This window comes from Cherax quadricarinatus, chromosome 94, assembly GCF_038502225.1.
Source record: "Cherax quadricarinatus isolate ZL_2023a chromosome 94, ASM3850222v1, whole genome shotgun sequence".
In the NCBI taxonomy this organism is placed as follows: domain Eukaryota; kingdom Metazoa; phylum Arthropoda; class Malacostraca; order Decapoda; family Parastacidae; genus Cherax; species Cherax quadricarinatus.
The window spans coordinates 8,290,450-8,316,578 of NC_091385.1; the positions used below are offsets into that span (position 1 = coordinate 8,290,450).

Below are 26,129 nucleotides of genomic sequence, written 5' to 3' on the forward strand. Positions count from 1 at the left end.
TAATGTACTTATTATATCACAGGTGATATAATAAGTACATAGGTTGGAGGGAGGGGGTAAAGGAGGTTTAGTGTGCGAGGGGCTTGGACTTCCAGCAGGCATGCGTGAGCGTGTTTGATAGGAGTGAATGGAGACAAATGGTTTTTAATACTTGACATGCTGTTGGAGTGTGAGCAAAGTAACATTTATGAAGGGGTTCAGGGAAACCGGCAGGTCGGACTTGAGTCCTGGAGATGGGAAGTACAGTGCCTGCACTCTGAAGGAGGGGTGTTAATGTTGCAGTTTAAAAACTGTAGTGTAAAGCACCCTTCTGGCAAGACAGTGATGGAGTGAATGATGGTGAAAGTTTTTCTTTTTCGGGCCACCCTGCCTTGGTGAGAATCGGCCAGCGTGATAATAAAAAATAAAAAAAAAATTAAGTCTTCAACTTACAAATAGTATACTGGGGACCTTCTGTATTGTGTATAAAAATGATATACACAATACAGAAGATTCTCGATATTTTCCTAAGTTGAGGACTTACTGTAGATGCGAGTTAAAACAAGTAGGTATTTTAAAAATTACAAGACAAACATTACACTTACTTTTTCAGTATTGAGCAAAAAGTAGCCAAAGACCTTGTGCTGTCAGGGTTGCAAGAATAAGAACTTAACATTTCCTCCACATCTTCACTGGTCCCAGACACTATACTCTCCACGCTGCAAGACAGGGACATTAACATTAAACTTGCATATAGATTTTTGAAATAAGGCTATATGAACACACCTGAATCTACAGGGACATCACAATGTATTACTTTTGTCTGGACAAATTCGTGTGGCTTCCTTATACATTGGCCTCAGTGTTTTTACTGATGAACCCAGGAATAATTAAATTATCCTGTATTTTTAATAATGAGCAGCACATAAACAGATTAAATTTTGCAACATTTTTAATAATGAACAACTCACAAACTGATTAAATTATCCAAGGGTTTTAATCGTCCAGCCAGGCTAAGATACATTACAATGGTATAATAAAGATAAATAAAGAAAATTATTAGCAGTGAGTGTGTCCTTACTTCTGGAGAACTCTCAGCTGGTCACGTAAACTCTTTGCTTCTTCCTTAGCTTTCTGCGCTTCTTTAGTGATACGATCCATAAATTGTAGCTGCGTCTTAAGAGCCAATATCGTTGTCTCTTTCACATGTACTTGACTTTCAACACTCTTATATTCTTCTCTATAAAAGAAAAACAGAGTATTCAGATGATGATGTACAGTAGGACCCCCGCATCTGTGGGTCCAGTATCCCTGGTTTCAGCTACCCACGGTTTACCGTGGCCCGAAAATTACCCTTAATTTTGCTTAATAATGATCTCCAAGTGCAAAAGCAATGATGGTAAGAGTTCTTCAAAGCCTAAGAGAAGCTGAGAAGTGCTTCCCATCAGTGAAAAAGTGATAATTCTCCACTTATTGTGCATAATTTATCAATTAAACTTTATTATAGGACTGATATATATAGGGTTTGCTACTATCTACAGTTTTGGTATCCTACTGTATACAATTTTTTTATTGACACATCGGCCATTTCCCACCAAGGGAGGGTAACCCCAAAACGAAGAAACTCTCTTATCATCACTCACTCCATCACTGTCTTACCAGAGGCACACCTACACTAGTTAAAAAAATTAATATTAATATTTTTAATACACCGGCCATGTCCTGCAAGGGAGGGAGACTCCACTTCCCCCCTCCCCCCTAAAAAAAAGGAAAAATTTCATCATCATTCACAGTTCTGGAAAGAGTTATTAGATGAATGATGGTGAATGTATTTCATCTTTTTTGGGGTTACCCTCCCTTAGTGGAAAATGGTCAGTTTCTTAAAAAAAAAAAAAAAAAAAAAAAAAAAAAAAAAAAAAAAAAAAAAAAAAAAAAAATCGATACTTTTGTGTTCAGGTTACAATGAACCACTAGTTATAACAACCACCCCCCAGAAATGTCTCTACAATACAGGAGGCCCCCACTTTACAGCGCTACGTTTTACAGTGTTTCGCTAATACAGCAGTTTTCAATTATACCCATTCTTCATTTATCCAGACTTCCTACAATAAATATATTCACCGTTCACTATAAGCTAAGGTTGAAAATATTTTAAGGTAAGTAATGTGTTTTCTGTATATACATTTTTCAGGCCTAGCTTTACTGCTCACTTAATGTATGATAGTGCAAACATGTTATCAGGCTTCATATGCATTTGAAAGTGAAAAAAGCCATGTTTCACTTTACAGTAATTTTTGCTTTACAGCAGTAACCTGGAACCTAACCTGCTGCATAAGCAGAGCCCTCCTGTATACAGAAAATCTATTTCTAAAAGAAATTCGCTAAAGGCTATTAAAATGCGCTCTTATGCTTTCAAATTGAGTGGTCAATTATTATGCAGAATTAAGTGTTGTTGGCTTGAATAAGCTTCACATAGCTACCCTGGGCTTGCAATAATGTTACCACACAATGCAAAGAACACCTCCATTCTTATACAGTGGACCGCCGGCTTACGATATTATTTCATTCCAGAAGTATATTCAGGTGCCAGTACTGACTGAATTTGTTCCCATAAGGAATACTGTGAATTAGATTAGTCCATTTCAGACCCCCAAACATACACGTACAAACGCACTTACATAAATACACTTACATAACTGGTCGCATTGGGAGCTGATCGTAAAGCGGGGGTCCACTGCACTTTACATATTCTTGTAAATAATATTTTTATCAAGAATAAATAACCATCCCAGATAGAACCATTATGCTTGATGGGAATATATGTCAACAATACAATATTTTTATCTCGAGTAAATAACTATCCCAAATAAAATAATTATATTTGATGGGCATACAGCTTAGTCTCGATTAGTGAGAATAATGAATACTGTAAAGCTGTCGCATTGTTCGAATTTACGCTACAGTGGACCCCCGCATAACGATCACCTCCGAATGCTACCAATTATGTAAGTGTATTTATGTAAGTGCGTTTGTACGTGTATGTTTGGGGGTCTGAAATGGACTAATCTACTTCACAATATTCCTTATGGGAACAAATTCGGTCAGTACTGGCACCTGAACATACTTCTGGAGTGAAAAAATATCGTTAACCGGGGGTCCACTGTATTTGATTTTCTGTTAAGTGGGGGTATCCCACTGAGGCAGGGTGACCTAAAAAAAAAAAAATTAAAGTTTTTCTTCTTAAATTTAGTAATTTATACAGAAGGGGTTACTAGCCCTTTGCTCCCAGCATTTTAGTCGCCTCTTACGACACGCATGGCTTACAGAGGAAGAATTCAGTTCCACTTCCCTATGAAGACTATTTGAATTATATGTAAATTTTGCACACAATTTGAAGAATTTTAGGAGTAAACTAGCACTGATTAATTCCCCACTAAATCAAAAGTCACACAATTCGAACTTGTTCTAATCAAGACCTAGCCATAGTTATCAATAATATATTTTTATCAATGTTAAAACACTATCTTAGGTAGAATAATTATGTCTGATGGGAATACTTACCTAAGACTTTTGTTTTGTTTTGTTAATTTGGAACTGTTGTCTTCCAAAGTCTTTATTTCCTGCTCCTTAAGCTTAACCTGGAACTATAAATAAAAGTAGTTAGTTGTAACTATGACAGCAACAAATAAGATAACTGTTTGCTGCAATAATAACTAACAGATAATTCTATGGCTGTAGATGAATGGTTCAGAGAACTGACAAGTTGATAAATCGGACACATGTGCAACACTTGGGTATCTTCATTGAGGAAACGTTTCGCCACACAGTGGCTTCATCAGTCCATACAAAGGAGAGCGTTGAAGAACAGGAGGAGCTTGAGGTAATCAGTCCCTCAGCCTTGAGTTGATGTGGTCAGTCCATCAGTCTTGAAAAGAATACAGCATATGTGTGTAGAAGTAGCTCATATATCATAGGCAGGAGAGGTGCAGCAGTCGTAGGTGGTATCACTTACGACTGCTGCACCTCTCCTGCCTATGGTATATAAGCTACTTCCACACACATATACTGTATTATTTTCAAGGCTGATGGACTGACCACATCAACTCAAGGCTGAGGGACTGATTACCTCAAGCTCCTCCTATTCTTCAATGCTCTCCTTTGTATGGACTGATGAAGCCACTGTGTGGCGAAATGTTTCCTCAATAAAGATACCCAAGTGTTGCACCTGTGTCTGATTTATCAATTCTATGGCTAACGGGCTGTGTCCATAGTTTCCAAATTGACTGACCCAGTGAATTTTGTTTTGTATTTCCAAAGTCCATAATCAAAAACATGTCATTTTTTTTTCCAACACACTGGCCATCTCCCAGTGAGGCAGAGTGACCCAAAAAGGAAGAAACACTTTCACCATTATTCACTTCATCACTGTCTTGCCAGAGGGATGCCGATACTACAGTTCAAAACTGCAAATGTCATGACCCCTCTTCCAGAGAGCAGGTACTGTACTTCCCCACCTCCAGGACTCAAGTCCAGTTAACTGGTATCAATTTTATGAAATCTTTCACTCATGAAAAATTAACCCATTTAGGGTCAGTCCCATACATGTACAGCTTGAGAGCCAGTCTCAGTCCCACATTCATATGCCAAAATTATAGCACCTTCAAATCTAGCGGGAGAAAGCTGGTAGGCCTGCAAGTGAGAGAATGTGTCTGCGCGGTCAGTGGATGCAGTATGAAAAAAATCAGGGCACCCGCATTGCATTGTGGGAGTGGTAATTCAGTGCACCTTGGTCACCAAGCCAAGCAGTAAGTAATACCTCACTTTCCGGTGAACTGGGACTCTTCCCTTCCCAAGTGATAGTTCTAACACAGATAAAAGTGTCAGTGAAGATGAATCTAATGGTTTTGAGGAGTTTCTGACAAAGTAATGAGCAGGATACCAGAAATAGTGCTGAAAACCCAGACGATTATCAACCTTCCACCAAAAGTGTCAGACAAAGTGACTTATTTGCATGTGGGTGGTGGGGAAGGCTGCGTGGGTAGTGGGGAAGGGAGCATCTGTGGTGGAGAAGACTGGGTGGGTTTGTGTAAACAACATGGCTGGCCGGCGGCTAGCTGGCTGATTGACTTTGGCTGTCTCTATCTCTGTCTGTATCTATATCTGTCTCTGTCTGTGTGTGTGTCTGTCTCTGTCTCTCTGCCTCTCTGCCTCTGTAGCTCTGTCTGTATCTCTGCCTCTGTTTATCTCTGTCTATTTCACACACAAATACAATTATACATAGTGTAAATTAACTAGGATAACCCAAAAAATCCAGACAAAGTGCTATATTGTGCTTGTAGATATAATGCATAATAAGTACGACAGGCAAGTAATACGTATTTACACTTGCTCAGGAATCAGACGTGACGACTGTGTTGTGTGTAATACTTGTTGGTTCACAAGGAGCTCTCTCCGAGACAGAGAGAGAGAGACAAGCAGAGAGACAGAAAGACAAATAAGCAGAGACAGAGATAAACACAGAGCTAGACAGATAGACAGACATATTTATGTGTAACAGTAAAAGCAAATAAAGCCAAGGCAGTGCACACTCATCAAATGTCACCACTGCTGCACTGTCAGCAATGGAATGACACCCATTTTACATCATGCTTCAAGGAAACATTATATACTCCTATATATCCAAAACACTGTTGAGACCTATAAATCCTATGTATATACAGTGGACCCCGGTTTACGATATTATTTCATTCCAGAAGTATGTTCAGATGCCAGTACTGACCGAATTTGTTCCCATAAGGAATACTGTGAATTAGATTAGTCCGTTTCAGACCCCCAAACATACACATACAAACGCACTTACATAAATACACTTACATAATTGGTCGCATTGGGAGCTGATCGTAAACCGGGAGTCCACTGTATTTTTAGACAATAGTATGTGACTAAGGTAGGTGAAAATGTTCACCTGTCATTGTTTGTGCAATTATTGTACAGCATACAATGAGTGAATATATATATACAGTATGCCTTATATTGGTCTCACAGGCCATAAATGTTACTTGAAAAAATAAAATATTAAAAAACAAAAGAAAAAAGTAAAATAATAGTAAAGATAATATTACTGAGTGACCGGCAGTCAGCGATGTTGCCATAAGTGGTTCACTTTCTGTCAAATTCACGCCTCCATACTTTGGCAAGTATTGATCCTCCATTTTTTTTTCTATAGCACTTAGAAAAATATTCTTAAGATTTTAGTAGGATTTTTTTTTTTTTTTTTTTTTTTTAATATTTTTCAACCCTGAGAGCGAGTTAAGGATCAGAGGTCTCGACCCTGAAAGGTTTAATGCAAAAGAAATGTGTTTTACCTTCAAGTTATCAATTTGGTGCTGCAAGATGTCTGGGTCTAATTGTGAAGTATCCAGCCCACCAGTATCAAAAAAAAGCTTCACCAAGCTTTTGTCAGTTGCTTTCCGGCGGCATTGCGGACAAGATTTTGACCTGGCAAAAAATAATTACAAATAACACATTAGTGATTCATAGGTCAACCCTGTCATTTATCAATTGATACTGAATATTTTACAGGATATCCTAAGTACAGGAGGGCCCCACATATTTGGCAACCTCTTTTCAGTGTTCCACATTTCTGACTCACGAAATCGTAATGACACGATTGCATGTTAACAGCTTTGAGGGGACTTTAGCTAGAGTTTGTCACGGCCATGCTAGCTGGAGATTCGTTTGTAAAAACTTGCATTTGTGGTCATAGTCGTGGCCTATGCTACCCTTCCTATGGTGTAGAAATATACCTAGTTGGACGAATCTTATTGTGGCTAGCTGGTCCAGTGGCTAACGCGACGGTCTGGAGTTTTGAGACTCTCTGACCGCGGGTTCAAATCCCGCCCGTGGTATGGTTTTTTTTTCCACATTTCCAATGGTTTTCAATTGAGTCATTGTTCATTATGCTTTTAGGATAAGCATTGGATGTACAGTGTACTGTATTTATTTTACTTTTGTATCTTATTTTTTAATGCTAGCTGTATTGAGCACTTAATATATGATAGTATAAACACATTATCAGGTATTTTAGATGCATTCGATATTGATAAAATGTTCTTGTCCACTCATCAGTGATTTTGGCTTACTTGACGTGCTGTTGGAGTGTGAGCAAAGTAACATTTATGAAGGGATTCAGGGAAACCGGCAGGCCGGACTTGAGTCCTGGAGATGGGAAGTACAGTGCCTGCACTCTGAAGGAGGGGTGTTAATGTTGCAGTTTAAAAACTGTAGTGTAAAGCACCCTTCTGGCAAGACAGTGATGGAGTGAATGATGGTGAAAGTTTTTCTTTTTCGGGCCACCCTGCCTTGGTGGGAATCGGCCGGTGTGATAATAAAAAAATAAAAAAAAATGATAGGGATCACGAATCTAACAGCCATAAAAACAAGAGCTTCCCGTATAGTAAAACCTCAATTTAACTTACTCAGATTTAAATGGTTTTGTACTTGAACTGTGGCCGGACAACATTCAGAAGCAACAAAGTCCATTATATCCAGAATTCCCCATTATTCTTAAGGTCTGCTGAGTAAATTTACTTTGGATTAAACAGATTTTGTCTGTTAAATAAAAAAAAATTGTGCATTATTTTTACAGACAATTCCAAATCAAAAGTCCTTTCATCTAAAACCATCCATGTCTGTTGAAGTCCACTGATTAAATTTTCTTTTGCATTTAACAGACTTAATCTGTTATATCCAGAAATTGACCATCACTGTTATGACCACAGAAATATATTCTTGTGTTAGATTTAGCAGACACTTCCACTCTTCTAGTAGTCTGTTTAATCGAGGGTTCACTATATTCTACTGCTTGGAGACTCTCCTGTTAACTACGGGTCAGCCATCACTAATCTGGCAATCAGTTATCTGGTTCCATCAGTAATCCGGTACTAATTTTGGCTAGCATAATTTCGAATTTCATCATTATACTGACTCAGAAATTGTGCAGATGGTTGTAAATCCACAGCAGTAAGCCAGCGGAGGAGAAAGCAGTGATGAAAATGAGGAAGATGTAGCAGAAAGTCTCTACTGATAGGTTAATTAAGTGTATTCTAACCTAACCACTCTGTAATTCGGTAAACTCACTAATCCAGCACACTACAGGTCCCAATGATACCAGATTAGTGATGGCTGACCTGTACCTCCTTCCTGTAGGGAACAGTGAGTACAGTGACACTGTCAGGGAAGGGCTAAAGCCTCCCATAACCCTACCTGGGAAAGTAGGCCTTAGAGAAGAATGCATGTCACAATGGGTGATCTATATATAAAATAAGTGAATGTTAGGTGTTGGGAAGAAGTGTATAACTCAAAGATAATGAGGCTGATACAGAGTGGAAATTATCAAAGGTGCTTTTAGGAAGAATCTAAAAAAACTGCAGAGGTTGTTGGAAGAATTCAGGAGAATATGTAAAAGACTGAAATTTTAAATTATTATAGAAAAGGGCAGGAAAAGGAGAATTCAAACCTAAGGCAATAAAATACAAGGCGCTATCCAAAAGTTCCTGGACTCAAATTTTTAGGCACTACCTGGGTGAAATAGAGCAGCAGCATAGATCATGGTACAAAGTACACTCCTTCGTTAGTGTGGTGAGTTTCAATGCAGTCATTCCACTGATGCTAGAGGGGCATTTTTTGTTGTGTCATGAGAGGCAAGTGGCTGCAAAATCTGTGCTGCACTTGCTGACTCACTAACAGAAAGACTATTGTTTTCTGGCCAAAAACAATATAGAGGTGACCAGATCTACCTGGAGTTCATTACCTTTGTAACTAGTTCAGCTATCATAACTTTGGAGTCCAGTCCCTGGACCCATTATGTACCTTCGTAATCTTTTGACTACCGCCCACAGGATGGGTATGGGGTGCATAATAAAGATATTAAACTAACCCCCACCTCTCCACTTCCCAGAACTAGCCCCTGTGACTTCCTTCTCTTCCCAAAAGTAAATATGGCAAACAAGGAATGGCATTTTAATGTAGAGGAAATTCAATCAGAATTGCAGGCTGCACTAGACTCTCAAGAAAGAAGAGCTCTAGAAATGTTTTGAAAAATAACAGGCACTGGGATGAGTGTATAGCCTCAAAAGTAGAATAGCTCAAAGGAATCAATTTCAATTTGGGTATTAGGTAAGCCTAAATATTTTTTTTCATGGCAGACCAGGAACTTGATAGCTCCTCAAATTGCATATCAAACTGGAGGGAGTATGGAGGAAGTAAATACTTGGGAGTAGACATATTGGAAGATGGGTCCATACAACAGATAAATTATTGAACAAAGCCTATATTATTTAAAAAAAAAAATAATAATAAATCTGACATACTTAACCCTTAAACTGTCCAAACATAGATCTACGTTCACATGTGTAACACTCCGACCTTGATTTCTCCCCATTTGAAAGCATATAAAAAAAAGTATATCTACGTTCGGAGCCTGCCGCACATCAACGTATATCTGTGTGTGGACAGTTTAAGAGTTAATTAAAAACACTCAAGACTTTTGTAAAAACAAAAATAAAAATCTGAAATATCTAAATTTTTAATGTTTCTACAAATACAACATTCACTTCTGTTCTAAATGTACAACAATTACACAACAAAAGTCCTTTGGTGAAGGGGTAGAAAGGATCAGATAAGCTTCAAACCTTTCAATCCACTGGATGATACAGGCAGAGTGGAAAGTGTGGCCACATGGAGCAGCAGAAACATCAGTGGTTGCTATGAAGAGATCCCCACAGATGACACACCCGGCTCGCATTCTGCACAATTATTCCAGTACCACAACCTCTGCAAAATAGAGTCCGTAAGTGACATGGTTTCAAAGCAATAATTTTTAAAAGCATAAAGCTGCATCTGAAGTGAATCACCCGAGTCAAGACAAGAAAGACAGTTATCAGAACATCTAGGCGAGTACAAATAGGAAGCGCGTCTGTCTGGCGCTCACCAGACGGAGGATCGAGCCTCCAACACGTCTTGCGCTGAATGACTCGCTTGGGTTTAGCGCTTAACATGGATTAATTTAATTTAATCAGATTATCATTATAATCAAGGGGGAGCGCTATACCCACAGGATTATACAGTGCCTGTGTGGGGGGATGTGGAAGTTATTCAGGCTTAATTCAGGGAACTGGAGCACAGATCCAATTCCCTAGATCAAGAGCCCCTCACCAACATCAAGGAACCTTCCTTGAGGGGTATCAGATTACTAGCACCAAAGAGTTAAGTCACACTTAGCCAACAAAGCCAGGCAGCACGGCTCTTTTCCATTTGGGGTCTTTAATAAGTAAATAGGTTTATTTAGGTATCTATATCTATCTATATCTATCTATATCTATATCTATCTATATCTATCTATCTAGCTATATCTATCTATATCTATCTATATCTATATCTATCTCTATCTATCTATCTATCTATCTATCTATCTCTCTCTCTCTCTCTCTCTCTCTCTCTCTCTCTCTCTCTCTCTGTTCACTGATTTTAACGAAAAGTAACGTTACACAGTATTTAAGACATATTTTTGCCTTTTGTGATGTGCTATATGATTACACACAAGTATAATTATCATACCTAGTAACAAGTGTGTAAATTACCCAGGATAACTCAAAATGCTATATGGAGGGTTCAAAACAGGTCACACAGTAAGCCCATCAGGACTCGAGAAATCTTATTAACACAATTGTAAAATAAAAAATCACAGAACAGGTGGCATTTAAATTCATGGCAGGTTAGTCCAAAAAACCCATTGGCCTACCTGGAATACACCTGGAGAGGTTTTCGGGGGTCAATGCCCCCACGACCTGGTCTGTGACCAGGCCTCATGGTGGATCAGGGCTTGATCAACCAGACTGTTACTGCTGGCTGTATGCAACCCAATGTACAAACCACAGCCTGGCTGGTCAGGTACTGACTTTAGGTGCCTGTCCAGCACCTTCTTGAAGACAGCCAGGGGTCTATTGATAATCCCCCTTATGTATGCTGGAAGGCAGTTGAACAGTCTTGAGCCCTTGACACTTAGTGTTGTCTCTTATTGTGCTAGTTGCACCTCTGCTTTTCATTGGGGGGGATGTTGCATCATCTGCCGAGTCTTTTGATTTAATAAGGAGTGATTTTCATGTGCAAGATTGGTACTAATCTCTCTACGATTTTCCAAGTGTATATAATCCTGTATTTTTCCCACCTGCGTTCCAGGAAATACAGGTTCAGGAGCCTCAAGCGCTCCCAGTAATTGAGGTGTATTATCTCCGTTATGCGCGCCGTGAAGGTTCTCTGTACATTTTCTAGGTCAGCAATTTTACCTGCCTTGAAAGGTGATGTTAGCATGCAGCAATATTCCAGCCTATATAGAAGAAGCGACCAGGGTTCAAACCCCAGTCATTCTGTGACATGTACATTTAACTGTTACATTCATGAGGGGAGAGCACTAAACCTTCTGGAATCATACAACTCCCAGGGGAAACAAGAGGCAGTCAGGTTCGATTCAAGAAAGAGAACATCAGGTTCAATTCCATAAATCAAGAACCCCTCACCTTGAAACTGCTCTCAGGGTTGATACAGTGAGTGTAGTGGTTCATTGTACATACAGAGTGTGTAGTGGTTCATTGTTCATACAGTGAGTGTAGTGGTTCATTGTACATACAGGAAGTACTGGTTCATTGTTCATACAGTGAGCATAGTGGTTCATTGTACATACAGTGAGTGTATTGGTTCATTGTTCATACAGTGAGTGTGGTGGTTCATTGTTCATACAGTGAGTGTAGTGGCTCACTGTTCATACATAGTGGCTCACTGTTCATACAGTGACCATAGTGGTTCACTGTTAATACATAGAGTGTAGTGGTCATAACACTGGTCTCAGGCAACATACAGTGAGTGTAGTCTTAAGACTGGTCTCAGACAACATACAGTAAGTGTAGTGGTCTTAACAACATACAGTAAGTGTAGTGGTCTTAAGACTGGTCTCACAGAACATACAATGAGTGTAGTGGTCTTAACACTGGTCTCGGACAACATACAGTGAGTGTAGTTGTCTTAACACTGGTCTCAGACAACATACAATAAGTGTAGTGGTCTTAACAACATACAGTAAGTGTAGTGGTCTTAACAACATACAGTAAGTGTAGTGGTCTTAACAACATACAGTAAGTGTAGTGGTCTCAAGACTGGTCTCACAGAACATACAATGAGTAGTGGTCTTAACAATGGTCTCAGACAACATACAGTAAGTGTAGTGGTCTTAAGACTGGTCTCAGACAACATACAGTGAGTGTAGTGGTCTTAACACTGGTCTCAGACAACATACAGTGAGTGTAGTGGTCTTAACAACATACAGTAAGTGGTCTCAAGACTGGTCTCACAGAACATACAATGAGTGTAGTGGTCTTAACACTCGTCTCAGACAACATACAGTAAGTGTAGTGGTCTTAACACTTGTCTCAAGTAACATACAGTAAGTGTAGTGGTCTTAACACTGGTCTCAGAGAACATACAGTAAGTGTAGTGGTCTTAAGACTGGTCTCAGACAACATACAGTAAGTGTAGTGGTCTTAACGCTGGTCTTGGACAACATACAGTAAGTGTAGTGGTCTTAACACTGGTCTCAGACAACATACAGCAAGTGTAGTGGTCTTAACACTGGTCTCAGACAACATACAGCAAGTGTAGTGGTCTTAACACTGGTCTCAGACAACATACAGTAAGTGTAGTGGTCTTAACAGTGGTCTCAGACAACATACAATAAGTGTAGTGGTCTTAACAGTGGTCTCAGACAACATACAGTAAGTGTAGTGGTCTTAACACTGGTCTCAGACAACATACAATGAGTGTAGTGGTCTTAACACTGGTCTCAGACAACATACAATGAGTGTAGTGGTCTTAACACTGGTCTCAGACAACATACAGTAAGTGTAGTGGTCTTAACACTGGTCTCAGACAACATACAGTAAGTGTAGTGGTCTTAACACTGGTCTCAGACAACATACAATGAGTGTAGTGGTCTTAACACTGGTCTCAGACAACATACAGTAAGTGTAGTGGTCTTAACACTGGTCTCAGACAACATACAATGAGTGTAGTGGTCTTAACACTGGTCTCAGACAACATACAATGAGTGTAGTGGTCTTAACACTGGTCTCAGACAACATACAATAAGTGTAGTGGTCTTAACACTGGTCTCAGACAACATACAGTAAGTGTAGTGGTCTTAACACTGGTCTCAGACAACATACAGTGAGTGTAGTGGTCTTAACACTGGTCTCAGACAACATACAGTGAGTGTAGTGGTCTTAACACTGGTCTCAGACAACATACAGTAACTGTAGTGGTCTTAACACTGGTCTGGTCTCAAGACCACACAATAACACACCTTAACACTGGTCTGGTCTCAAGACCACACAATAACACACCTTAACACTGGTCTGGTCTCAGGACCACACAATAACACACCTTAACACTGGTCTGGTCTCAAGACACACAATAACACACCTTAACACTGGTCTGGTCTCAAGACCACACCTTAACACTGGTCTGGTCTCAAGACCACACAATAACACACCTTAACACCGCCGCTCAAAATAATGAGACTCGTTTCTCCTCCGCCAAAACAATGAAGACAACGAGCCTAAAATTTTATTACGAGCCTAAAATTTAATACATCGAGCCTAAAATACTGTTTTTTTTTATGTCACTTTAATAAATTTGAGTGTATATATACTAAGAGGTTTGTATTTTATATATATTTATACACACGCAACAAAGCTATATCTCTCAGTGTATATAGTACATTAGGTATACTAGCTAATTGTGGTTGCAGGGGTTGATTTATAGTTCCTGGCCCCATGTGAATGTATATCACTAAGTGTATATATACGTAAAGGTGTGAATCAATCAGTGTATGTACACCGATAGTTTATTTTAGGTATTACAGTATTCCTAACTGGTAGTGTACATGTATTATGCAGCCTTAATGACCCTCGTGTAGTAGGTAGGCTTCAAACCCATGAAATCAACAACTATATCGCATGTATTGGCTTGATGCAACGTTATATACAATTATTATAATCTTGTCATTCCAATTTATGATTTTTTTCATCTAAATCGTACCATTTATATAGTTTACATAGACAATTTCCTGCCCTGTTTTTGCAAATACAAGATTTACCATAGATGACTTATTGAGAAATTATATTGACCATTCACAGGTCGAGCCTCATATAAACTGTCAAATTTATTTATAGTAAAAAATCTTCATTTTTCAGTAGATTTTTCACTTTCATTATCATAACTGTTTCTTAGTTAAGTTATATAATTGTTAATTACCGCCTCTAACTCCTCTCTCTCACAGTTATTGTTATATTCTGAGCTATATACATTAATGGTGGGTTATATACATTAATAGTGGGTTATATACATTAATGGTGGGTTATATACATTAATAGTGGGTTATATACATTAATGGTGGGTTATATACATTAATAGTGGGTTATATACATTAATGGTGGGTTATATACATTAATGATGGGTTATATACATTAATATTGCTGCACACTAACAGCACCTTTCAAGGCAGGTGAAATTGCTGACCTAGAAAATGTACAGAGAACCTTCACGGCGCGCATAACGGAGATAATACACCTCAATTACTGGGAGCGCTTGAGGTTCCTAAAACTGTATTCCCTGGAAAGGGCGAATGACTTAGTCAGTGCTTGGGCTGCTACATCTAGCTATGACAGTCTTCTCAGTACCACACAGGCGAAATTAATGGACAAATATGATGCAAGGGAGAGACTTGTTTGCTTTATGCTCAGCAAGGCAGATGACTGCAACATTCCTTTCACTAATTATGAACTTGATGCAGCACTAAGGGCAACTCCACGTCGCCTGGTGAGGATGGTATTACTTACAACATATTCAGATTGCTGTGTCGAGTACCAGGTAATCCATTACTTGAATTATATAACATGAGTTATGTCACTGGGGAGCTCCCTAAATCATGGACCAATAGCCTCGTTATTCCCATTCCGAAGCCCAATCAACAAAACTCATTTCGCCCAATATCCCTTACTAGCTGCTTGTGTAAAACATTCGAAAGGATGATTCTTAATAGTCTTATGCACAGAATTAAGCAATTCTTGTCTCCCCGGTTGCATGGCTTCATGCATGGAAGGAGTGTGCATCATTGCATTACCACCTTTCTCACTCTGCACACTGACAGCTCATACACTACCTTCTTTAACCTTAAATCCGCTTTTGATGTAGCCAACCGACATGTAATCATTAGTGAACTTGCCAGAATGGATGTTGGAGGATGGCTTCTCCGCTGGATTAAAGGTTACCTGTCCAACAGAAAGTCGTCTGTGTTGTTCCAGGGACATAGAAGTGTAACTAAAGATTTTGAATTAGGAACCCCACAGGGAGGTGTGCTTAGTCCCACCCTTTTCAACATTTTGATTAATGCCTTACTTAATGCCATGCCTAGCCAGCCCCATCATTATATGGTTAGTTTTGCTGATGACACAATGATTCACACCACCGGATTCTCCAACACCCAAAACATTCTTAATCATGTACTAGCCTCGTGTCAGGACCTGGGGTTGATAATCTCTACTGATAAAACAAAGATACTCAATAGGCGTCCTCCTCGACAGAGAGGCACAGTTCGTCAGATCCAGTTGCATGATGGGTCTCTTCTAGAATATGTAAGCAGATACAGGTATCTAGGCTTTGAGGTTCCACTACTTGGACCTGTTGTAACGAGACTTTGTCGCCAATACAAAGAAAGGCTGAGAGCACTTAGAGTTGTGGCAGGGCTTCACCCCAGGTATGGTGCTAATGGTAAAATTGTGAAAATGATGTATCTTGCTTATATTAGATCATTGGTTGATTATGCGGCGCCACTACTTGCACTCGTGTCTGACTGGAAGCTTGGAGGGCTGGAAAAACTGCAAAACGAAGCAATGAGCATCATCCTAGGATGCCCTCGTACTGCCAAAATTTTAAATATGCGGAAAGAACTTAATATTCCAAGCATTAGAGATCGTGTTACTGAAAGAAATATCCTTATTGGGGTCAATATGCTTAGGCTAGCCCATTCAAACCCCTGCACAGAAGCCCTCCAAACTTTCCTCAGCACTGGTGAACATCCTTCCAGATGAATCGAAAAAACTGGAACCGACCTCCGCATGAACCAGCTACATGATCTATATCAAGTTAGACAACAGAGACATTTCCCTGCTCCATGGGATATTACCCCATTCCAAACTACCATTCCTCCATTTCCCCCCAAAACTCTTCTTAAATCACAACCAAAGCTTCGTCTTGAAGCCAAACATGATGCCTTAAGCTGTATTGATAACTTAGTCACACAGAACAATCTTTCACAAATTATTTACGTTGATGGTTCTGTTCACCAGTCCACTGGTGCAGCTGGTAGTGCTGCTGTTGTCACACAGAGTGATGGCTCTCAAAGAAATTGGAGCACGCATCAATAACTGGGCCTCTACCCTTCAAACAGAACTGTTTGCCATACTCCTTGCACTCAAATGTGTCCATGTATCTAAGGTTGACACTTTAATTGTAACTGATTCTCTGTCATCCATAAATGCTCTCAGCTCATTAAGTATAAATTGTGGCATGCTTGTGTCAGAAGCCAGACACAGGTATGGTAAGATTGTGGACAGTGGAGTCAGAGTGCACATGCTGTGGATTCCATCTCACATTGGTCTTCAGATGCATGATAGAACTAACAAATTGGCTAAGCTGTATGCTTTCAAAGAGGGGGTAGATTACAATCTTGGGTTGTCAGTTAGTTTGAGAACAATAATACGAAAAGAACTTCAAATGAACTTTATTGACTTAAGACTTAGGGAGATTGACACAAGTCAGTCCATCTATCATCATTCCATCATGCAGGAGGAGCCACATGCCTATGATGCATCCAACAAGATAAGTAGACTCTTGGATGTCACTACTGCCCGGCTCCGGCTGGGTTACAAGTATCTATGGCAGGTTAAATCACCACAACCAGATGTAGACCAAACGAAATGTAAACTTTGCCAGATGGACTATTGTCACACACTGCGTCATTATGTACTGGAGTGTGACCAAATTAATGAATTTAGAAACAACTCACTCAGAAATGTTCAAGAAATGGCAAAGTATTTTATCCACAGTGGTATATTACAGACCATTCTGGAGAAATACCCTGACTTTGCTAGCTGTAAATAAAGCATTACCACATGTGTGCATGTGTGTGTGTGTGTGTGTGTGTGTGTGTGTGTGTGTGTGTGTGTGTGTACTCACCTATTTACTCACCTATTTGTGGTTGCAGGGGTCGAGTCCTAGCTCCTGGCCCCGCCTCTTCACCGGTTGCTACTAGGCCCTCTCTCTCCCCGCTCCATGAGCTTTATCAAACCTCGTCTTAAAACTGTGTATGGTTCCTGCCTCCACTACGTCATTTTCTAGGCTATTCCACTGCCTTACAACTCTATGACTGAAGAAATACTTCCTACTATCTCTCTGACTCATTTGTGTCTTCAACTTCCAATTGTGGCCTCTTGTTTCTGTGTCCCCTCCCTGGAACATCCTGTCTTTGTCCACCTTGTCTATTCCACGCAGTATTTTATATGTCGTTATCATGTCTCCCCTGACCCTCCTGTCCTCCAGTGTGGTCAGGCCGATTTCCCTTAATCTTTCCTCATAGGACATTCCCCTTAGCTCTGGAACTAACCTTGTCGCAAACCTTTGTACTTTCTCTAGTTTCTTGACGTGCTTTATCAAGTGCGGGTTCCAAACAGGTGCTGCATACTCCAGTATGGGCCTGACATACACGGTGTACAGTGTCTTGAATGATTCCTTACTAAGGTATCGGAATGCTGTTCTCAGGTTTGCCAGGCGCCCATATGCTGCAGCAGTTATCTGATTGATGTGTGCTTCCGGAGACATGCTCGGTGTTATACTCACCCCAAGATCTTTCTCCTTGAGTGAGGTTTGCAGTCTTTGGCCACCTAGCCTATACTCTGTCTGTGGTCTTCTGTGCCCCTCCCCCATCTTCATGACTTTGCATTTGGCAGGATTAAATTCGAGAAGCCATTTGCTGGACCAGGTGTCCAGTCTGTCCAGGTCTCTTTGAAGTCCTGCCTGGTCCTCATCAGATTTAATTCTCCTCATTAACTTCACATCATCTGCAAACAGGGACACTTCTGAGTCTAACCCTTCCGTCATGTCGTTCACATATACCAAAAATAGCACTGGTCCTAGGACCGACCCCTGTGGGACCCCGCTCGTCACAGGTGCCCACTGTGATACATCATTACGTACCATGACTCGTTGTTGCCTCCCTGTCAGGTATTCTCTGATCCATTGCAGTGCCCTTCCTGTTATATGCGCCTGATGCTCTAGCTTCTGCACTAATCTCTTGTGAGGAACTGTGTCAAAGGCCTTCTTGCAGTCCAAGAAGATGCAATCAACCCACCCCTCTCTCTCTTGTCTTACTTCTGTTATTTTATCATAAAACTCCAGAAGGTTTGTGACACAGGATTTGCCTTCCGTGAATCCGTGCTGGTTGGCATTTATACTCCTGTTCCGTTCCAGGTGCTCCACCACTCTCCTCCTGATAATCTTCTCCATAATTTTGCATACTATACACGTCAATGACACAGGTCTATAGTTTAGTGCCTCTTTTCTGTCTCCTTTTTTAAAAATGGGAACTACATTTGCCGTCTTCCATACCTCAGGTAGTTGCCCAGTTTCCAGGGATGTGTTGAAGATTGTGGTAAGTGGCACGCACAACATATCTGCTCCCTCTCTAAGGACCCACGGGGAGATGTTGTCTGGTCCCATTGCCTTTGAGGTATCGATGTCCCTTAGCAGTTTCTTCACCTCCTCCTCATCTGTATGTATGTCGTCCAACACTTGTTGGTGTATTCCTTGCTGGTGTCCCCATCTGGTCTGTCCCCCCAGAGTCCTTCCTGTCTCTACTGTAAATACTTCCTTAAATCTCGTGTTGAGCTCCTCACATACCTCTTGATCGTTTCTTGTGAGTTCTCCACCTTCTTTCCTCAGCCTTATCACCTGGTCCTTGACTGTTGTCTTCCTCCTAATGTGGCTATACAGCAGTTTCGGGTCAGATTTGACTTTCGATGCTATGTCGTTTTCATACTGTCGCTGGGCCTCCCTCCTTATCTGTGCATACTCGTTTCTGGCTCTTCTACTAATCTCCTTGTTTTCCTGGGTCCTATGCCTCCTGTACCTTTTCCATTCTCTGTTGCACTTAGTTTTTGCCTCCCTACACCTTCGGGTAAACCAAGGACTCGTTTTGGTCTTCCTATTATTTCCGTTTCCCTTGGGAACAAAACTTTCCTCTGCCTCCTTGCACTTTGTTGCCACATATTCCATCATCTCGTTTACTGATTTTCCTACCATTTCTCTGTCCCACTGAACCTCCTGCAGGAAGTTTCTCATACCTGTGTAGTCCCCCCTTTTATAGTTTGGCCTGTCCCCTTCAGTTCCTGTTACCTTCTCCACTTGTAACTCTACTATATAGTCAAAACTCAGAACCACATGATCGCTAGCTCCAAGGGGCCTCTCATAAGTGATGTCCTCAATGTCTGAACTGCTCAGGGTGAACACAAGATCCAGTCTTGCTGGCTCATCCTCCCCTCTCTCTCTGGTTGTGTCCCTGACATGTTGATGCATGAGGTTTTCAAGTACCACATCCATCATCTTGGCTCTCCATGTTTCGGGACCCCCATGTGGCTCCAGGTTTTCCCAGTCGATCTCCCTGTGGTTGAAATCGCCCATTACCAGTAACTTTGCTCTGCTCGAGTGAGCTCTTCTTGCCACCTCAGCCAGTGTGTCCACCATCACCCTGTTGTTTTCTTCGTACTCCTCTCTTGGCCTCCTGCAGTTCTGTGGTGGGTTATACATCACTCCAATGACTACTTTATGTTCTCCGGACTGAATTGTACCTACAATGTAGTCTCTTTCTCCAATCATGTCCATGCCTTCCATTTCCTCAAATCCCCATCGGTGTTTTATGAGCAGTGCAACCCCTCCTCCCCCTCTACTCCTTCTATCTTTCCTCAGGATCTGATATCCTGTTGGGAAGATTGTGTCTGTTATTGTCTCAGCGAGTTTTGTTTCTGTGACTGCTATGATGTCTGGGGATTTTTCACTGATTCTTTCATTCCACTCCTCATGTTTATTCATTATTCCATCCGCGTTTGTGTACCAAACCTTTAGTTTCTTTTCTATCATTGTGGTCATGCAAGAATATTGGGGTTGGGGGAGCGAGAGCCTTGGTGGGGGCCTATATGGGGCTGTGGTGTAGGTGGGGTTTGTGTTGATGGGGGTGGGGTCAGAATGCCCATAAGGGACAGCTGTTGGGGTGAGGTTTGTGATATGGGGATTGGTGGCAGAGGGAACAGTGAGTGGGTTGTAGTATAGGTTGCTCAGTTGCGTTGGGAATGTCGCGGGTGGAGTCTTTTGGTGGGAGATTCTGTGGGGTGTGTTTGCCCTTCCTCCTGTGTCTGGGTCCTGCTCATTTTCATTGCTTCTCGTTCCTCCTTGCGTCTCTGTACCCTCTCTTTCAGTGTAGTCCTTTCTTCTTGTGTTCTGTCGCGGTCGAGGTATACTCTCTGGTACCCCTCTTTGTCCCTCAGTCTTGCTTTCTCTTGCAGAATCCTGGTTCGAACTGATTCTTCCTTGAAAGTTACTCTGACAGGCCGTATCCTTCCACTCGCAAACCACCCAATTCTCTGAAAATTTGTCACCTGGGTCATATTGCCCTCCCCTATTGTTTTCATGATGCCTTCAATCATTTTTTTCTCCTCCTGTTTTATTTCTTCAAAGTTGGCCCCCTTGGCTTCTTGGAGCCCGTACACAAAAACTGACCTCGCCCTTTCCTCCTCCCACTGAGTCTCCATCTGCGTCCTCTGAGGCATTTTATTTCCTTCCATTGACATGTTCTTGCCTTCAGTCCCTGTCATATCTGAAACTTCTATTCTCAGTGGACTGTCTTTCCTGACCAGCTGTCCCTTGCTACTGCAGTTGGCTGTTAGAATCTCTGCATATAGCATACCTTCATTGTCTTCGGACCTGTCGTTTGATCTTAGTGTGCTCGTCGTCTTTTCCCTGGCCCCACGTGGGTCTGATAGGGCCTTCATGTTCGGCATGTCTCCGTTGTTGCTTACCATCCCCTTGTCTGCGCCTGACTTTGAATTTCCTGATGTCACACCTGAATTGTCATTTGTCTCTCTAATCTGTTTCAGGCTTTGCAGTTTCTCTTCTAAGCACTGTATCCTAGCTTCTGCTGCTAAGACCTGTACTTCCCACTTCCTGCACTCTTCAGCTATCCGCTCCTCCATTTTCTTACCAAGCTCTACTATCTTCCTTCCCCACTCTTCCTCCCTTTTTTGGAGCTCTAGCTCCCAGTCTTTCCTCCCTGGTTCGTCCACCAGATCTCTGGGTTTCCGTCCTCTAAGGCCACCCATTTTTTTTTTTTTTTTTTTTTTTTACTTTTTATTACCACAGACAGAAGGCTAGAGGAGGGAGAGGGTGTGGGGGAGAGAGAGAGAGGGTAGAAAGAGGGAGAGAGAGGAGAGAGAAAGGGTAGAAAGAGGGAGAGAGAGGAGAGAGTATGGGGGTGAGGGATAAGACCAAGGGGGAGGGAGAGAAATGTGAGGGGGGAGAGAAAGGGTAGAGAGAGGGAGAAAGAGAGGGAGAGGGAGAGAAAGAGAGAGGGAGAAAGGAGGGAAGAGGCTATGAGAGAGAGAAACGCGAGGGAGGGGAAAAGGTAAGAGGTCTGTGGGGGAGGCGGTCAAATTCCAAGGATCAGCTGTGTGTACTCACCTAGTTGTGGTTTCAGGGGTCGAGACCCAGCTCCTGGCCCCGAGTGTGTATGTGTGTGCGTGCGTGTGTGTGTGTGTGAGCACGTCAGTTGTTTATATGTCCCAGAAATACAATTCACTTCTGTGTATCCGTAATACTAATGAGATACCATTAACACTGAAAGTAGTTCTAATAATTATAATACTAGCGTGTGTTAACAAGTCATTCTTTCACCTAGTTATGTACTACCTTTTACTACATGTGTACCCAGTACTTGCTTCTCAGATTGTACTGTCTTTGTGTCCTAGACCATTATCTCTCGAAACTGTTGTCAGGGCTGTAGTCCCATTAGCCACGACTTAATCCTCCTGCTTAATCCTTACTCCTACAAAGTTTATCTTCCTACTACTGCTAGGTGTTGTGTGTATGATAATCGCTCTGGAGCAGGGTTTAGATATCGAGTTACCAGTGACCGCTGGGCCGGCTCTATCACTCAGACTTCCCGCCAACCACAAAACAGGTGATTTGTACGTTACTGGTCAGAGGGGACGTCCATCCAGATGCCTGATGTACGATGCTCGCTGTACGATGCTTGCTGTACGATGACTCGTGCACCTCGCCCTTCCGCCGCTGGCTTCTTCGCTATTCTTATCTCGTTGCCCTTTTGAGTCCTCATTTACCACACTTATCACTTGTATACTGCTACTTTTATAATTTACACTTCACTTTGGGTAAGTACACTACTTATTTGTGATGACACCCAGCCTGTTATGGCGGCGCTACTCCCTCAGGCCTACTGCTGCCACCACCTCTGCTTATATATATTTATGTATATGTATGTATATATATATATATATATCCCCTTTCTGGCTAGCTTGTTCACTCTGTGTGCTACATCACATTTTGTCGTTAGCCACCCTCTCTTAATTCTATTTGGTCTTTTCTCTTTAGTCACTCGATTTGTACTTTGTATATGTGTAACAATGTGGCAACAGGTGCCAACTAGGCCTCAACGACTGGCACTTTGAAATTTTGTTGTATAATTTCAGGCTTTCTCTCGCCTTCACTTTATTTATGTTTGCTAATACACTGGTTATCACTTGTAGGGTTGTTCACTGACGTTATCACTAACACTGGTTGCTTCTAGCTGCTAAAACACGCCCTAAAAGCACTAAGATTCTCGGAGCCTGGCACTTGTGACCCACTACACTGTGTGTGTGTGTGTGTGTGTGTGTGTGTGTGTGTGTGTGTGTGTGTGTGTGTGTGTGTGTGTGTGTGTGTGTGTGTGTGTGTGTGTGTGTGTGTGTGTGACTCAACAATCAATATTTGCACCAATAACTCACTACAGTTGTGACCGGGTGTGGAAGTGTGAATTGCTCATTACTCTATAATTTGTTCATGATTGTACCCATGTATAAACGTAAGTAACCATTCTTACAGAATTCATTACCTTTGTAACTTGTGAGTTCATTACCTTTGTACCTAGTTCAGCTATCAAAACTTTGGGGGCCCAGTCCCTGGACCCATTACGTACCTCTGTAATCTGTAAATACCTTTGTAACTTGTCATGATTGTGACCTAGACCTACCTGGAGTTCATTACCTTTGTAAATTGTGAGTTCATTACCTCTGTAACTTGCTCAGCTATCAAAACTTTGGAGTCCAGTCCCTGGACCAATTATGTACCTCTGTAATCTTTTGACTACCGCCCACAGGATGGGTATGGGGTGCATAATAAACATATTAAACTAAACTAACCTGGAACGCAGGCGGGAGAGATACATGATTATATACACCTGGAAAATCCTAGAGAGACTAGTACCGAACTTGCACACGAAAATCACTCACTACGAAAGCAAAAGACTTGGCAGACGATTAGATTTTGTAGATTTTGCCACCGAAGTGGCTAGTTTATTGTGCACCCCATATCTATCCTGTGGACGGTAGCGCGAGAGCATATGGATACACAAAAGGCCTAGGAACTAGGCCCCAAAGGGTTAACAGGAATACATATGGATTTATATCTACATATCTATAGTTCACTTATCTGTTACAAGCAAATTTAGGAAATTTGCTTAGTATATCTGGTATCTTATTTTCATTAATAAGATATCTTGACATGTCACATAGGTTATTATACTGTCTGTCTCTGTATTCCTCAATAAGTAAACAATTAAGCACAGTGTTAAAGAGAGTGACCATATGCCTGATCACATAATTTACATTTAGTTTGATCATCATCTGTGTGTCTCCCAAACTGCCAGAAGTACTTGTAACCAAGCCTAAGCCTGGCCACTACAACATCAGTCAGTCTGTTCACATTGCAAGTTGCTCCATAAACATACTTATCTACGTTCATGTTATCATAGTGGGTTATAGATCTACTCAGGCTTCAAACTGCATTCCTATAACAATCATTTTCATTATTTACTTCTCTCCTAATATTATTCCTAATGCTAGACACAGTTATACCAAAATTATATTCTACATTCTCCTTCTCGATACTCTTCTTGGCTAACATATCAACTTTATCATGAAGGAGTAATCCAATGTGTGATGGGATCCATAGCAATTGTACATTAATTCCTTTGTCCCTAATTTTTTAGTATCTATACCTGGCTTCCCCAAATGAGCATGTTGTTGGAGTCATTATATGAGTCAAGAGCCTTCAATGATGACATAGAATCAGTAATGATGATAGAGTCAAGCTCAGTGTCATAGGTTAGCTTTAGCGCCATTAGGATTGCAAACAATTCAGTTTGCAGTGTAAACGCCCAGTTGTTAATTCTTATGCCTAACTCAACAAATTTATTATCGTTCTTAACTAGGGAGGTGGCAACAAGAGCAGATGCAGCCCTGCCAGAAGACTCCTGTTTAGATCCATCAGTGTATATAACTTGTGATAACTTATTACTACCAGCTAGGTGAGAAATTTCTTCTTGAGCAGTTGCTCTAACAAGAGATTTAAGGAAAGGATTACTAGCAATGAGCTTCTTGGGAGGAACTTGTAGGTATGTGATATTAAATGAACACATCTTCCATGGAGGGGTGAAATGCTCTTGTTGCCTACAGTGATACAGTTCATGCAGGTTATAAAACTTAATGCAATTACACGTTTTCACAATCCATTTAGATCTGTGTGTATTTACCTCTAGACACTTGGTAAGATTCACTGTGACAGTGTCTGGTTCGTTTCTCAACATTCTAATACCGAGTACAGTGTTAATTTCAACAATCCTATCACTGATACTAGAAATACCAAGCTCCTTCCTCATGTTAAGAACTTTTGTAGATCTGGGACAGCCAAGAATAATCCTGAGAGCTTCATTTTGCATTAACTCCAAGGGTCGGAGAGAACTTTCTCTAGCTAATATCAACATGGGAGCAGCATAATCAATTAAGGACTTAACATAGGCTATGTACATCATTCTCACGATTCTCACATTAGCACCATAGATGGGGTTGTAGCCAGCAACAGCTTTGAGAGCATTTAGCCTAGCTTTGCATTTCTTGTTTACTTGTGATATAGTGGATTTGTTAAAGGGTACATCTACACCAAGATATCTGTAAGTTTTAACGTAGCTAATGATTTCACCCTGCAAATAGATGGGTGGGGGATGTCGTTTGCTTGTTAATATCTTTGTTTTAGAGGAAGATATTATGAGGCCTAGTCGATTACAAATTGCTTGAACTTCATTAAGAATGGTATTCATCTTCTTATGCCCTGTTGTATGGATCATGATATCATCAGCATAGCTTATAGCTATATGTTTAGGTGAGGCAGATAGAGCATTTAGGAGAGCATTTTGCAGACGATGCAACATCCCCCCAATGAAAAGCAGGGGTGTCACTAGCACGTTAAGAGACCATACAATAAGTGTCAGGGGCCCGAGACTGTTCAACTGCCTCCCAGCATACATAAGGGGGATTACCAACAGACCCCTGGCAGTCTTCAAGCTGGCACTGGACAAGCACCTAAAGTCGGTACCTGATCAGCCGGGCTGTGGCTCGTATGTTGGATTGCGTGCAGCCAGCAGTAGCAGCCTAGTTGATCTCCACCAGGAGGCCTGGTCACAGACCGGGCCGCGGGGGCGTTGACCCCCGGAACTCTCTCCAGGTAAACTCCAGGTAATGGTGGGTTATATACATTAAACACTAAGAGTATCATTTTATTTTGTACCTTTAATACATAATTTAAATGTATTTGGTGTTCTGAATATCATTTACAGTAATATGTTGTACTCCTGTTACCTCTACTGTCTCTGTCTCTCTCTGTCT

At 41.2% G+C, this 26,129-nt stretch overlaps 1 protein-coding gene across 5 annotated transcripts in view; it reads right to left on the reverse strand.

Moving 5' to 3' along the window:
• Positions 1-26,129, reverse strand: part of LOC128700897 (E3 ubiquitin-protein ligase TRAIP) — a 554,710-nt gene that overhangs the window by 57,608 nt on the left and 470,973 nt on the right. For 2 of the 5 annotated variants that reach the window (XM_070104756.1, XM_070104753.1), the window contains exons 2-6: positions 9,672-9,813; positions 6,345-6,477; positions 3,541-3,623; positions 1,061-1,219; positions 585-698 (exon numbers count right to left, since the gene is read on the reverse strand). In XM_070104756.1, the coding sequence (XP_069960857.1) occupies positions 585-698; positions 1,061-1,219; positions 3,541-3,623; positions 6,345-6,477; positions 9,672-9,784 (602 nt within the window). In that variant the 5' untranslated portion in view covers positions 9,785-9,813. Of the gene's footprint in view, positions 1-584; positions 699-1,060; positions 1,220-3,540; positions 3,624-6,344; positions 6,478-9,671; positions 9,814-13,470; positions 13,637-26,129 lie in introns of those variants that run through there. The other 3 variants (XM_070104752.1, XM_070104754.1, XM_070104755.1) reach the window with 3 other exon arrangements.